Source organism: Dictyostelium purpureum (genome assembly GCF_000190715.1).
Source record: "Dictyostelium purpureum unplaced genomic scaffold DICPUscaffold_34, whole genome shotgun sequence".
Lineage (NCBI taxonomy): Eukaryota > Evosea > Eumycetozoa > Dictyosteliales > Dictyosteliaceae > Dictyostelium > Dictyostelium purpureum.
In genome coordinates this window covers 39,081-54,394 of record NW_003519371.1, presented here as the reverse complement: position 1 = coordinate 54,394, position 15,314 = coordinate 39,081, and the positions used below count along the sequence as shown (strand labels likewise).

The window sequence follows — 15,314 nt, the reverse complement described above, 5'->3', positions numbered from 1 at the left end:
GTCGTTTGTGTCAAAAAAAAAAAAAAAAATTAATAATAAAAATAAAAAAATAAATTTTAATAAAAATAAAAAAAATAAAAATAAAAAATTAAAAAAATTTTTTTATAATTTTAAAAAAATCTTTAAATAAAATGGTTTGTAAGGTGTGGTGTGGATAAAAGGGGAAATTAATTGATGAATAATGTGTAATTGAATTTTTATAAAAAAAGAAAATAGTTCAAATTATAAAATTAATTTTTCATTATGTGTATATCATATGAAAAGTAATTATTTTTTATTATTTTTTATTATTTTTTATTATTTAATATCTTCTTTTCTTTTTCTTTTTCTTTCTCTTTTTTTGGTCTATATTTATTTCGGAGCTATTTATATCTCTATCTATAGTTTTTAAAAAAAAATTTAGTTTTAGTGTGGGTTTTTTTCTTGATTTTTTTTTTTTTTTACACATACCTAAATAAGCAAAAATTCTTTTAACCATATCTCTTTTATTACCTGATGTTTTGAGACCTCTTTCTCTACAAAATTGTTTTAATTCGTCACATTGGAAGAAGCCTGTAAGCTCTTGTTTTGTAATGCCTTTAACAATATACGAAAGTTTATCTTTTTGAGATTCACCATCCTCTTCATGTTCTCCTTCTTCACCTTTTTCACCTTCGACACCATCCTCTTCCTCATCATGTTCACCTTCTTCGCCTTCTTCACCTTCATCCTCCTCCTCATCTTCCTCTTCATCCTCCTCCTCTGCTTCATGTTCATCATCTTCTTCCTCTCTTTTAATATTGTAGTCTTCTTCAATTTCCTCTTCTTCAGTTTTCATATTTCGAGTATATCTGCTTTGGCCCCTAGTGGAACGAACAGGTCTTTGGGGTGTCGTTATTAATTCTGATACATTTGATGATCTGGTTTTGATAGTGGTTGATAGGGAGCTTGATGTTGATGAAATGGATGTTGTTGAATTTGATCTAGCTGATCTTGTTTGTCTTTTTGGTGTATTATTGGTGGGTAATGTTTGTTCACTTTCACTCTCAGTTGTCTTAATATTTCTACGAGTTCTAATATAGACTTTTGGTTCTTCTTTTTTAACTGGTTCCTCTACCTCTTCATCACCCTCTTCAATTTCTTCTTCATCCTCTTCTTCTTCGTCAACATCTTCATATTCTTCGTACTCTTCTTCTTCTTGGCCATATTCATAATCCTCACCTTCAACATCGCTATAAACAGAATCATAATTTGAACCATATTCATATTCGTTGTCAGCATCTTCTTCGTAATTTACACTGTACATTTCGTTATCGTCACCACTTGTATTATCGTCACCGTCGATTTCGTTATGTTTTCTTTTTAATGGGGAAATAGTTGAGGCAGTTTTTCTACTATTACCTGATAGCTTTTTCTTTTTTTTTCTTGGGTCACCTTGGAATATAAATGACATAATTTCTTCAATAATTAATTCTTTTTTACCATTTTTATTTAATTTAAAACTATCTGCAATTGTTTTGACATTTGTTGATGTTAAATTATTTAGGAATGATTCAGTACCTCTTAAAAGTAATTCTTCTTTGATTTCTTTAATTATTTCATTTTTTAAATTAATATTGCTTTCGTTATTTACATTATTACTATTGTTAATATTGTCATTATATAATTGATTGAGTTGATTATTGGTCATTGATAAACATTTTAAATAATCTTTAATAATACTTAAATCTGACTTTTCGAAAAAATCATTTAGGCCTTTATACTTTATTAATGATGATAAATGATTAAAAAAAGATATTTTTTGATTTGAAGATTCTACTCTTTTGTGTAGTTCATCTAGGTCAACATTTTTGCTATTGTAAAAATTGTTTAAATTTATTTTGGTTGTTGATGATTCACTTTCGCTATCTTCGTTGTCTTCCTCTTCATTATTATTGTTACTACTGTTGTTATTGTTGATATCACTGTTATATACATTATTACTATAGTTTATTAAATATGGATGATTTAATAGTGTTGTGTTGTTTAATAATTTTAAAACTTTTTGGAACAATGTAAAAGAGTCAATTGAATCATCTTGAAATGAAATGATAAATTCGTCAATTGCAGAAAACGATATACACTCTTTAATAATGTGAAGTAGTTTCTTTTTTGGTACTTTATCGACATGTTGATCGACTGTTAGGTTGTATATATTTTTAATTGACTTTAACAGTTGAATTACTACATCCTTTGGTAATGAACTAAATATATTTATAAAATCATTATCTTTTAATATTAATAGTTTGTATGGTGGTGGTGGTGCAGGCTTAGTTAATTTATTTTTATCTTTATCTTTGTCGCTATTTTTTTTTTTATTATTTAAAATTTTGGTATCACCCTTTGTTAAGTTATCAATATTATTACTATTATTATTATTATTATTATTATTATTACTATTATTATTATTATTATTATTATTATTAATTGTTTCTATCATATTATATTCATTATTGTTTTTTTAGGTTGTGTATTTTGAGTTTATTTATGTTTGTATGGCAAAAAAAAAATTTGGGGGGAATTTTAAATAAAAAATTTAAAAAAAATAAAAAAAATTTTTTTATTTTTTATTTTTTTTTTGATTTTAATTTTTTTTTTTTTGTATTTTTTAAAATAAATTAATTTAACAGTTCACAAATAACATCCTATTAGTGTGAAGTGGGGGATCAATTATTAGATTAATCAAAATATGGATAAACAACTTAATTATTTAAACTTAACACCAACTATTTTAAATTTAGGCGACTTAAAAACTAAATTATTATAATATAATTGTAATAAAGATATAAAAATAAAATAAATAGAAACATAAAAATATTTAATTGTTATTGTTTTTATTATTCAACCATTATAATTTATCAAAATAATATTTTAGAGTTTTAGAATTTTAAATATTTATTTTATATTCAACTGTTCACTATTAAAAAAAAAAAAAAATACAACTGTTATTTAACATTTGAACTATTATTTTTATTATCATCAGCATTATTATTGTTATTATTATTTCCAATACCGCTTGTATCTATAATTGTATTATTAATTTTTTTATAAGGCTGTAATTATTATTTTTATTTTCTTTTTAATTTTAATTTTAGTAAATATTTTTTTTTTATTTTATTTCTTTAATTTTTTTTTTATTTTTTTCTGTTATAAGAAAATGGAACCAATCAATTCACCTAATCTTAGAGATTTTTCAAAATTAGTTGCAGAAAACAATTCAACTGGATGGCCATTCAAAAAAAACGAAAATTATATAAGAAAAGAACCTATTGATCAATATGACATGGTTATTAAAATTGATAGTTTAAAAAAATGTGTTGAAAATGGTATCCCAATTCAACTTCATAGTTCTGTTAAAAAGAAATGGTCAGAACTTCAATCAACTCCAATAGTATCAGTTCTTGGTCTTTACAATAAAGGGAAAACTTATGTTTTATCGAGAATATTCGATTTAAAATTAGAGTCATCATTCTTTTCACATACTGAGGGTTTAAGCTTTATAACCTCAAAGTCATCATTAAGCAATGTTTTAATTGGTTTAGGTAAATACTATCCAATTAATTTTCTTATGAAAAGTAAATAAATAAATAGAGCACTAATATTAATTTTTTTTTACTTATATAGATACCAAAGGATCCAATACACCAATAAAATGTACCATAGAAAAAATGGGTGATGAGATTATTGATTCTCAATATACTGAAGTTTTTATAAGAGAGATAACCCTTTTTCTTTCTGATATTGTGTTAATTGTCGTGGATAGACTAACTAGAGATGATCAATTATATATTCAACAAGTTAGACAAAAATATAGCACCATTTCTGGTAAAGATGTCAACAATATTATCATCATCCATAACCTTTCACATTGTAGAGATATAGATCAAATGGATAAAGTGGTCAAAGAAGAAGTCGTTGAAGCATTTTGTGCCAAGGCCTATAAAAACATTGAAAAGAGCCCCTACTATGTCGGACAAGATGGTATTCGTCATGTTGTAATGTGTGCTGATGAAAATGGTTTTAATGGAACTTTACCTTCAAATGCTGGTAAACAAGTAAATAAAAAAACCATAGAATTGGTTTGCGAATGGTTAAGAGCATCATCCTCAATTTCTCAAAAACCTAAAAACAACTCTTACCTTTATCAATTTATCAAAGAAAATATGAATAAGATTATCGGTCACTATTTTAGTGAGCAATACAGTTTGGAAATTGACTCTGCTTTAAATGATAATCCATCATTCACTATCAATGGTATTGATCCAAAAGCTTCAAAAAACCCCACCTACGTTACAAATTTAAAAATAGATATGGCTGGTGTCATCAATGGAGGCTCCAATACACAACCATGTATGGTCAAAGAAGACCCAGAAAACTACTACTTGGATATAGATTGCACAGGCTATGAAAAAGAAAGCCTATCCTTTGCCATCAGCGAATCTACCATACTCAAAGTTAAAAGCAATTGTCCTAGATGTTTTGGAATAACCCCAAGTCTAAATACCATCCACAATGACTTTAGAAGCAATGAGACTTTGGGCTTTGAATATAAATTCGCCAAAATGGTAGAGGACAAACCAACAAAACTAGAGTTAAAAAATGGTGTTTTAAAACTAACAATTAAAAAGAAAAAAACAGTTCTCGAATATAAAATAGAAGAATTTGGTATTTAAATAAATAGAAAAAAAAATTCTATTTGTATTAAATAGCTATAATATATGTATTATATATTAAAATTACATAAATAAAATAAAAGGGTTTTAGAATTTTAGAAAAATAAATTTACTTTTGAAAAAAAAAAAAAAATTACACTATTTTTGTTTTACCAATTTTATTTTTATGCCTAATAACATTCTATTTAATATGTATACATTTAATTTTTAAATATTATTATTTATTTTTAATCGTTTTGTTAAAATTTTATTTTTACCAAAAAATATCTTTTTATAAAAAAAAATAAATATTAGCATGAAAAAAAATAATAATTTAATTAAATTAATTAATTTGATAGAAAAACGTACATGTATGTATTTACAGTATAATACCAACAACTCCCAATTCTCCTGAGTAAAATTATCATGAAAATGGTTATAAGCTAATTTAAATTAAAAATGAAATAAAATTAGTATTAAAATAATTAAACTATCTATTATGAATGTATATAAATAACTAATAACTTACAGATCTTTTCTGCTTACAATACCAACAACTTCACTCCTCTTGTTCAATACTGGTAAATGTCTTAAACCCATAGTTCTAAAAAGTTGATAGGTTTCTGAATATGAATAGGTTTCGTTTGCAACGATACTTGAAAGGTTCATATATGGTCTTAAATCGATATACATATTATCGATTTCGTCCTGTGTAATGTTCATTTTATCGATTGGTGGGAAATGTCTTGCTAAACTTTGAGTCATTAATTCATAAGACATTCTTGGATCTGCTTGTACATGGCCATAATCTGTAACTCTTCCAAATCTACGTTGAGGATATTTTCTATTTGCATTACCGCCCAACAAACGTGGGTTTTGTGGTATTGGTTGTTCATGACAGAAAATTTTATAGTACAACAATACAACCAATTGATTTCTTAAAATTAAACCACTGTAGGCAGTTTCATCATCATATTGTTGTAAGTTACCATAAGCATCACGTTGATTATTTAGAATTGGACGTTCGACAACTGGGAAACCATGGTGTAAATGTTGGGTTGATTTTAATATTTCAATAATTCTTGATACCTTTTCTACTTCGTGAACTGTGACTACATCAGATTTCATAATATCGACAACACCCAATTTGATAAATGATTTGATTGGTTGACTTTGAAGGAATGGGTAACACTTTTGTTCCATAAGATGTTCATAGATGGATTCATTGAATATATCACCGACCCATTTGGCAATCATAACTGAAAGAATTACTGGAAGCATATATTGGGTACCTTCTGTTAACTCTACAATAATGATAGCCAATGAAATTGTCATTCTAGAGAAACCTGCCATCATAGCTGAAGCACCAACCATTGCATATACACATGGATCAATATTGCTAAAGAACAATGCAATAACTTGACCTACCAATCTACCTAAAGAAGCACCGACCAACATCATTGGAATGAACAAACCACTAGCCAACATTAAACCACTGGTGATAATGGTCAATATGAATGAAATTAATGTAAAGATAATTAAAACTGGAATTGTAAAGATATTTGGTGAGGTACTGAATAAAAGACGAAGACCAGCATCTAATGAATTAAATGAAAGACCAGCCATTTGATTGTAGGATTTATCTTTTTCACAAAAGAATGGAATGAAAATAGGCTTCTCAATAATGGTACCATTATTGCTACTGCTACTGCCATTATTATTATTTGGGATCTGAGCTTGAGAGATGTCACGGCATGGAGTGAATGCAGCGGCACAGAATAAAAGGGTTGATGTGAATGTAACTAAGATGAAAACTTCGACAACACGTAAATAGATCTTTTTGTTTGCAAAGAAGCTGGCTCTCCACTTTGAAAGACGAGCATTTAAATCCACAAACAAAGCACCAAGTAAACCACCTAAAACACCAATACCTGCAAATGGTATAAGTTCAGCATAACGAAAGAGTACAGTATTTGAAAGACCAAATTTCAATACACCATAATCGTGAATTTGAACAGAAAAACCTTGAAGAATTATATTTGTAGTGAATGTAGCAATGAGACAAGCAAAGAAAGTTCTCCAGGTTAATTGACGTGACCAAAAAGATGAAGCCTCCTCATAACCAAATAATACACCACCTATTGGTGCACCAAAAGCTGCTGCAACGCCAGCTGCTGCACCAGTACTTATAAAATCTCTACGATCACGATCGTTGTGATATTTCCAAAAAATCTTTGGGTACCATCTGAGTGTTTTTGATTTTACTTGACCAATAGCACCACCCAACATACTTCCAATGTGAATCATTGGACCTTCTGGTCCTAAAATTAAACCACTACTATAAGCTAAAATTAACGAAGCCAATTTACCAATCAAAGTCTTAACGTTCATTGAATGAGGAATACGAATACCATTTAAATAACCTTTTACCTCTGGAATACCTGAACCACTTGCAATCTGGCCAACTGGTATAATCACTAAAGATGCTGATATACCAAACAATAAATTAATTCCATAATAAACCAAGAACCCTATAAACTTTTTCTGTGTCTCTAAATAATGCTCTGATTTTTTAAATTTATATTCGTTGACAAATTCTACACTTTGTTTGACAACATATGCCGTTATACCAACTAAAACACCAATCATAAAACAAATTAACCATTTACCAAATGTCTTTAATATGTGATTTAATTTTGATGTCTTTCTTAAATGTTCTCTGTAAATTTGATTGTCAATTATTGGGAAATCTAATGACTAAAAATTAGAAATTTTTGTTAGAAATTTTACTTTTTTTTTTCTATCCAACATAAAATTTTATAATACATACTTCATATTTTGCCATTTTTAATTTTTCTGCTTCTGTAAATGTATGTTTACCTCTTGTATGTGTGAGTTTCTTTTGCTTATTGATATCGCCAAAACCTGAATCATTAAAGTATGGTTTATGAATAATAGCTGTTTCATCATTAATCTCTAATGATGAATCATCTTTACTTTCTAAAAATATACCATCACTATCTTCAAAATACTGATTACTATTTTCATTCATATTGCTATTATTATTGCTGTTGTTGTTATTATTATTATTATTGTTATTATAGCTACTATTATTGCCACTATTATTATTATTATTATTATTATTATTTATATCAGCCTCATCAAAAAATGAATTATAATCATTTTTAACCATTTTATTTGTAAAGTATATATATTTGTTACTACCGTTCTAAAATTTATAATTATATATTATTGTAGTAGTTTCTTTTTATAGTTTTTAAAAACATTTATATTGTATATATTATAAACTATATTAAACAAATATTTTTAAAAAAAAAAAGTATAAAATTATTTATATTTATTAAATTATTTATTAAATTTATTATTAATTTTTTATTTTTTTTAATGATTAAGTGTGGGGGGTAAATATTAAAATAAAAAAAAAATTATTAACAATATTTAAATATGTATTGAGTGTGTGTTTTTTTGTCTATAATTTAAATTTGGTGTTATTTGAATTTAAAAAATAAAATAATAAAAAAACAAATATATATATATAAAACAAAAAGATTATAGCTGTGTATATTTATTAAGTTAATTATTATTAATTATTTATATTTGTTTTATTTTATTTTGTGTATCTCTAACGAAAAACTAAATAGTTTTTTTCTTAAATTTTTTTTTTTTATTTTGAATTTTAAATAAAAATAATATTTTTTTAAATATAATTAAATTTTTTTTTTCAAATTTAGATTTTTTTTTTTTATTTTATTTTATTTTATTTTTTTTTAAAAAAAAAAAATAATTTGGAATATTATTAACCACTTTCAAGGTGCACCTCGTTTTTTTTTTTTTTTTGTATAATGTTTATTATTATCTCTGTGTATTATTTGAAATGAAAAAAAAAAAAAGTAATTTTTTCTCCTTTTTTTTGTTTTTTTTTTATTTTTTTTCTTTTTTTTTTTTATTTTTTTTTTAATTTTTTTGGGTTATATGCTCACGTACATAATTTTCTATTTTGGGTTCTTTGCTCTTCCAAGCACCAAAATTTTTTAATTTTTTTTTTTATATAGTGGTTGCATATGATCATTTTTTTTTGTAAATTTTTGTTTGCGAAAAGATTTTAATTTTTTTTTTTTTTTTCAAATTAGATAATATCTTTTTATTATAATATTCAAAAATATCTTTAGATATCTGATTTTATGTAAAAAATGTTAAATAAATAAAGGATGATTAAAAAAAAAAAAGATAATAAAGTTTATATCTAAATCCATATTTATTTAACTATTATATCTTTTATAAATATTTAAATATTAGCAATAATATTAATATAGAATTTTTTTTTTTTGATTTTATTAGTTTTATTAAAAAATCTTTATTTTTTATTTATTTTTTTTATTGTCGATCTATAATAAACGTAAAAAATTAATATTAATTATTTACGTTTATTTTTAAATTAATTATTAAATATATGAAGAATTAAAATATTTTTAAATAAAATAAAAAGAAAAATAAAATAGTATTTTTTGTTAAAAATGGTTTAAACAGATTATTTTTTTTTTTTTTTTTTGTTTAGTGTATATTTTGTACTATTAATGGTGTTTTTGTTCCATCTGAAAGTTTTAATGTTTATTTATATTTTATATTTATATTTTTTAATTTTTAATTTTGATTTTGATTTTTTAAAATGAGATGCTATAATGAATGAAATTTTTATATAAAATCCCATAGCTTCTATTTCTAGAGTTCATTGATAAATAGTCACGACCAGATGTAATATAATTGTTAAGAGTGTTATTTGCAGGATCTAATCAATTGATTAATTTACCGGGAATGAGTTACATAACACTGGAATTGGAGACGATTGGCCAAATCTACCCCATTCCATTGAACTTGCACTATTTTGAATAACCATACCCAATAATACCAATGCATACTTTTAAACCTTCTGTTAAGAATTGTAAATTAATTAAAATGGTAAGTATATTATTTGGTTGCAATATGATGATTAATTATATATTTATATAATACCTTCTAATGAATAAGTATTTTAAAGACAAATGGGTGGAGAAGCACTTTGGGAGAATAAAAAGAAACTCACCATCTCATGTAAATTGAAAGTTATATTGATACCATAATGAATCTCCATCTACTAAGAGAGATAAACCGGTATTATTTAAAACTAATTGAAAGGAACCTACACTAAGTGATGCACATACTGCAAAAGTAGAATTATATAATAACTATTTTTTTTAATTTTTAAATTATAATTTTTTATGATATAAATATTAAATAAAATATTAGTTTCTTCTATATTTAAAAATATAAATAATTATTTAAAAATAATAATAGTTACCTTTGTAATCATTTTGATATCCATTTGGTTACATAAAATTTCTATGGGTATCTATTTGGAATAACTATTAAAACTCTATATTTCCTTTTCTTTTTTTAAATCTTTTCTAGTTTTTCTTTTTTTCCATTTTTTCACAACGTATTAAATTTATTTAATATATTCATTACCAACTTTTAAATTTTTTATTTGAATTTGCAACAATTTCATCAGCCTCCAATGATCTTTTTGAAATTCCATTTTTTTTTAAAATATCATCTTTGAATTTTTTTTTGGACTCTACATTGTTTTCATTTACTTCCAATGGTCTCTTAGAAAATTCATTAAATTTATTTGATATTTCTCCATATTTAAATTTCTTTTTGGAATTTTCATCTTTTTCACCAGCTTCCAATGATCTCTTTGAAATTCCATAAGATTTATTTAAATTATCTTTATCATCAAATTTAAATTTTTTATTGGATTCCATATCTTTTTCACCAGCTTCCAATGATCTCTTTGATTTTCTATTAAAACTGTTGTATGGATTCATTGGTGTTTGTGCTGGCATTGGTGGAGATTGGTATTGATGATTTGGTTGATGGTATTGACTATGGAATGTGTTCATTGGTGGTTGTGTTTGTTGTGGTGAAGATTGGTATTGAAGAGTTGGGTCCTGATAATAGTTGAAATCTCCATTTGGTTGGTAATGTTGTGTTTGTTGTGGTGGAGATTGATAATGATGAGTTGGTTCCTGATAATAGTTGAAATCTCCATATGGTTGGTAATGTTGTTGATATTGTTGTGGTGGAGATTGTTGTTGATAATGTTGATGTTGCTGTTGTTGTTGGTTATTATTATTATTGTTATTATAATTATAATTATAATTATTATTATTATTATTATTATTATTATTATTATTATTATTATTTTTGATTTTATTATATAATAAAAAACAAATGGTGACAACAATAAAGAAAATAGCAATTAAATTATACATTTTTATGATTATTAAAGTGTGATATAAATTATAATTATATGTAAAATTATATGTGTTTTAGAAATAAATAATTTGAAAAAAATAAAAAAAAAAAATTTGTTTTGTTTATAATTTTTTTTAATAAAAAATATTTATTAAATTTATAAAAAAAAAAAATTAAATAAAAAATAAAAAATAATAATATAATAAATATAATAAAATCAAAAAAAATAGTAATGTTTAAACTCAGAAGTGTGAGTTTTTTATAATTACTATTTTAAAATTTTTTTTAAAAAAATATATTTTTTTTTTTTGAAGTTTAAATATATGTATGTTTTTATTTGAAACTGAGTATTTTAATTAAAGATATAATCTGATTTGAAAAATTCATTAAATTCTCTATAAAATGACATATAAAACATTAACCTTTTCATTCATAAAAAAAAAAAAAATTTATAATTTTATTATTTATAATTATAAATAAAATAACACAAGCCAGTTAAGATGTATTGAAATAAGTTTATTTAAAGTTTATACTTATTGGCACCTGTCCTATCAATATTTTTACCTATCTTCTTTAATATAATCAAGATTGAGCTGGGATACTTTCCACCTAATATAATAGAGTTAAGATCTCATTATAATTATACCACGAATCAGATGATAAAGCTAAATATGAATTTAAAGTACATTAAAAGAAAAAAAAAATATAAATAAATTTAAAAGTTGTATTAATATGGAAAGTTTTTAATGATTTAAATGTTTTTGTATATGCATTATCTTTTTTTTTTTTTGACGAAAATTTATTTGAGTAACCCATCTCTCAAGAAAGTACGAGGAACAGGATACTCAAAGACCATAGAAATCAAAGTCACAACTCATACCGTTAAAAATAAATAAAAGCTTATTAAATTTATAATAAAATAAATATAATTATAAAAAAAAAAAAAAAGTGTAGCATTTTAAAAAAAAAATAAAAAAATAAATATTTTAGGTGAAATTTAAATATATAAAAAAATTTACTGCTCAATAGGATTTAATTATTTGGTTTTAATTTTTTAATAAAATTAAAAGATTTAAATAAATAAAATATATATTATATTCACAGAGTAGTTTATGATATTATTAAAAAAAAAAATGGATACCGCCCTATTCGGGAAAATAATAAAAACCAGGGTATTTGGATAATTATAAAATTTTAAAAATTTTTAAAATTTTAAAATTTTTTTTTTTTTATTATTAAAAAAAAAAATGAAATTTTTTTTTTCTTTTTTCCTTTACAACAAACAAATAAAATGTTATTAAGATTATCTTTAATTGTATTAGCCTTTACAGGTTTAGCTTCTGCAATTAATAATGGATTGGGTTTAACTCCTCAAATGGGTTGGAATTCATGGAATGTAAGAATAGTTTTAATTTTATTTATAATATTTTTTTGCTCGCTGACACTTTTTTTATTTTTATTTTTATTTTTTATAATAATAGTACTATGCATGTGATATTAACGAAACAGTAATTATGAATACTGCTCTTGCAATGAGCAAAAATGGTATGGCTGCAGCTGGTTATAAATATGTAAATATTGATGATTGCTGGGCACTTGAAAGAGCTTCAAATGGTACTGTTATTCCGTAAGTAACATAATGCATTATGTATAAAAAAGAAAACTATTATTAATATTTGTTAATACTTTTCAATAACATTTTAGAGATCCAAAAGCATTCCCAAATGGTATAAAATATGTTGCCGACTATATTCATTCACTTGGTTTACTTATTGGTATTTATACTGATGCCGGTCTTTATACCTGTCAAAAGAGACCAGGCAGTTATGGTTTCGAAGAAATTGATGCCATTACTTATGCAGAATGGGGTATCGATTATTTAAAGGAAGATTGGTGTTATTCATTCCTTGAAAACCCACAAGAAAGATATCAAATTATGTCAAATTCTTTAAATGCCACTGGTAGACAAATCTTCTTTAGTCTTTGCGATTGGGGTACAGATAATCCATGGACATTTGGTGGTGCTATTGCTAACTCATGGCGTACAACTCCAGATATTAAAGATAACTGGGATAGTATGATGGCAAATTTAATGGCCCAAGCTAGTATTTCTTCTTACAGTGGTGTTGGTGGTTGGAACGATCCAGACATGTTAGAGGTAGGTAACGGTGGTATGACCAATACTGAATATATTTCACATTTCTCATTATGGTCCATTTTGAATGCCCCATTAATCGCTGGTAATAATTTAATCGACATTGACCAAGAAACTTTATCAATTCTTACTGCCACAGAGGTTATTGCTGTTAATCAAGATCCATTAGGTGTTCAAGGTGCTCTTGTCAAATCCTATAATGGTGGTTTACAACAAATTTGGGCCAAACCAATGGCTGATGGTTCAAGAGCTGTCGTTCTCTTCAATACTGATACCAATCCAGCCACCATCACTCTTAATTGGGCAGATATCTGGGTCGCTCCAGTTACTCAACAATTAGTCGTTAGAGATTTATGGCAACAATCCAATCTTGGTACTTTTGCAACTACTTTTGTTAGTGAAGTTATTCCACCACATGGTTGTGTTATGTTAAAATTAACCCCAGCAACAAACTAAATTTGAAAAAAAAAAAATTAAAAGTATTTATTAATCCGATAATGAATACAGCAAAATAAATAAATGTTGTCATAATATAGTCGAAAAATATCTTATCAAAACTGTTTTTTTTTTTATAAATTATTTCTTAAAATAAATATCTTTTTTTTTCCTTTTTTTTTTTTTACTTTTTTATTTAAAAAAACCTTTTAAATAATAAATTATTTTTTTTTAAATAATATAATACAAAAATAATGGAAGATAAACAAATATTACCATCATATTTAGAAAAAGTAATTTTATCATTTTTAGTAAATGAAATTAATATACACAATAAAGAAATACCAAACTTTTCTGGAGATTTTGATAAAATATTAGATAAAGATATAGAAATTGGAGAATTAGTTAAATCATTATCCCTTGTGAATTGGCATTGGTTCAACTCAGTCTCTTCATTATTAAATGTATCAGTAGATTTCACACACTCTTCAGATTTAGAAGGTAGTGTATATGAAAGTTTGATCAATAGAGATATCACTTCCAACACCTCAAGTAAATTTAAATTAATAAAAAATGAAAACATCAATTATTTAAGACTAAACTTTAGTGAATGCCAAATAGAATCGTTATCAGAAGATCAACAATTTAAACTATTAAATGTGGTTAATACCAATACAAGTGGTTTTAAAAATTTAAAAAAATTAATAATTTCAAATGGTTCCTCAGATCAGGATATCTATTTAATAAATAAAATTAATTTTGATAATATTAAAATAGGCTTTTTGTTTTTAAATATGAACCCCGAAGAGGGCAAAGAGGATGAACCATTGATTTCGACCAACATCAAAGAGATTGCAGATCTTGAAGGCACCGATCAATCACTCAATAGTTTAATACCAGTTTTCAAGCAATTAAAGAAAGTCCGTTCGTTAATATTCGATTGTTTTAATATAGATTCGTATAGACAGCTTTATATCAGTTTGTGCTGCGATGGAGATGAAAATAAACTATCAGGACCCAATGGAGATAATATTGTCAACAGCAGTTGTTTATCATACATCCAAAATATAGCTATAAACAATAGCCAAGTCCAAACAATAGAGTCATTATACTTTATTCTAAAGTTGTTACCAAAAATGAAGACAATTTCATTCAAGATATGCTTTGATAACTTGATTAAACAAATGGACACAACTGGTACTCGTAAGGGATGCATCTGTAGTAGAGAGGACAAATGTAATGAATTTTTCGATCATTATTGGAACGGCATTTCAAAAATGATTCAAGAGCATCAACATCTTATTAGATTAGAGATTGGTCAACACTGTACTTATCCAATAGCATATGCAGAACCCTTCAGACTACCAACTGATTTTGTAAACAAGTTTGGTTTGGCTATTGGTAACAATAAGTCAATTAAATCTTTTAGAACCTCTCACCTTCCATCCAGTAGCATCAATTTAATTGAGTTCATATCTGGAATGAACCAAACAATAGTATATCACAGTCATGTATTCCTCAATATGTCAGGTCCTCCTCCAGAAGAATATGTAAAAGATTTCAATGATCTTGTAGAAAAATATAAACATATTAAAATGTTTTTAATTGATGATGCTTTTACAAATTCTGAAGTATTAACATATAATAATTAAATAAAAATAAAATTTAAAATTATTTATTTATTTCAATTTTACAAATATTAAAAAAACTGTGGTCACTATTTTTTTATTTTATTTTTA

The 15,314-nt window shown here is 24.8% G+C and overlaps 6 protein-coding genes across 6 annotated transcripts; 3 read left to right on the top strand and 3 right to left on the bottom strand.

Annotated features, from left to right (window-relative positions):
* Nucleotides 1–301: 301 nt before the first annotated feature.
* DICPUDRAFT_96873 (uncharacterized protein) lies at nt 302–2,458 on the bottom strand (the record flags this gene model as incomplete). Its single annotated transcript, XM_003284858.1, has 2 exons — nt 302–378; nt 451–2,458. The coding sequence occupies 2 exons, from the start codon at nt 2,456–2,458 to the stop codon at nt 302–304; spliced, it is 2,085 nt and encodes a 694-aa protein (XP_003284906.1).
* A 717-nt stretch (nt 2,459–3,175) lies between these two features.
* Nucleotides 3,176–4,691, top strand: DICPUDRAFT_148758 (uncharacterized protein; the record flags this gene model as incomplete). Its single annotated transcript, XM_003284886.1, has 2 exons — nt 3,176–3,560; nt 3,643–4,691. The coding sequence occupies 2 exons, from the start codon at nt 3,176–3,178 to the stop codon at nt 4,689–4,691; spliced, it is 1,434 nt and encodes a 477-aa protein (XP_003284934.1).
* A 348-nt stretch (nt 4,692–5,039) lies between these two features.
* On the bottom strand, nt 5,040–8,312 carry DICPUDRAFT_93809 (uncharacterized protein). The gene is made up of 3 exons (XM_003284857.1): nt 7,501–8,312; nt 5,200–7,427; nt 5,040–5,113 (listed from the first exon to the last, which is right to left on the bottom strand). Exons 1-3 carry the CDS (start codon nt 7,861–7,863, stop codon nt 5,107–5,109), a joined length of 2,598 nt encoding a protein of 865 aa, XP_003284905.1. The 5' UTR covers nt 7,864–8,312; the 3' UTR covers nt 5,040–5,106.
* Nucleotides 8,313–9,775: 1,463 nt separating this feature from the next.
* DICPUDRAFT_148756 (uncharacterized protein) lies at nt 9,776–11,002 on the bottom strand (the record flags this gene model as incomplete). Its single annotated transcript, XM_003284856.1, has 2 exons — nt 9,776–9,913; nt 10,322–11,002. The coding sequence occupies 2 exons, from the start codon at nt 11,000–11,002 to the stop codon at nt 9,776–9,778; spliced, it is 819 nt and encodes a 272-aa protein (XP_003284904.1).
* Nucleotides 11,003–12,276: 1,274 nt separating this feature from the next.
* On the top strand, nt 12,277–13,596 carry DICPUDRAFT_86485 (uncharacterized protein; the record flags this gene model as incomplete). Its single annotated transcript, XM_003284885.1, has 3 exons — nt 12,277–12,381; nt 12,467–12,612; nt 12,690–13,596. 3 exons carry the CDS (start codon nt 12,277–12,279, stop codon nt 13,594–13,596), a joined length of 1,158 nt encoding a protein of 385 aa, XP_003284933.1.
* A 233-nt stretch (nt 13,597–13,829) lies between these two features.
* On the top strand, nt 13,830–15,227 carry DICPUDRAFT_86484 (uncharacterized protein; the record flags this gene model as incomplete). Its single annotated transcript, XM_003284884.1, has 1 exon — nt 13,830–15,227. One exon carries the CDS (start codon nt 13,830–13,832, stop codon nt 15,225–15,227), a length of 1,398 nt encoding a protein of 465 aa, XP_003284932.1.
* Between the last annotated feature and the right edge of the window lie 87 nt (nt 15,228–15,314).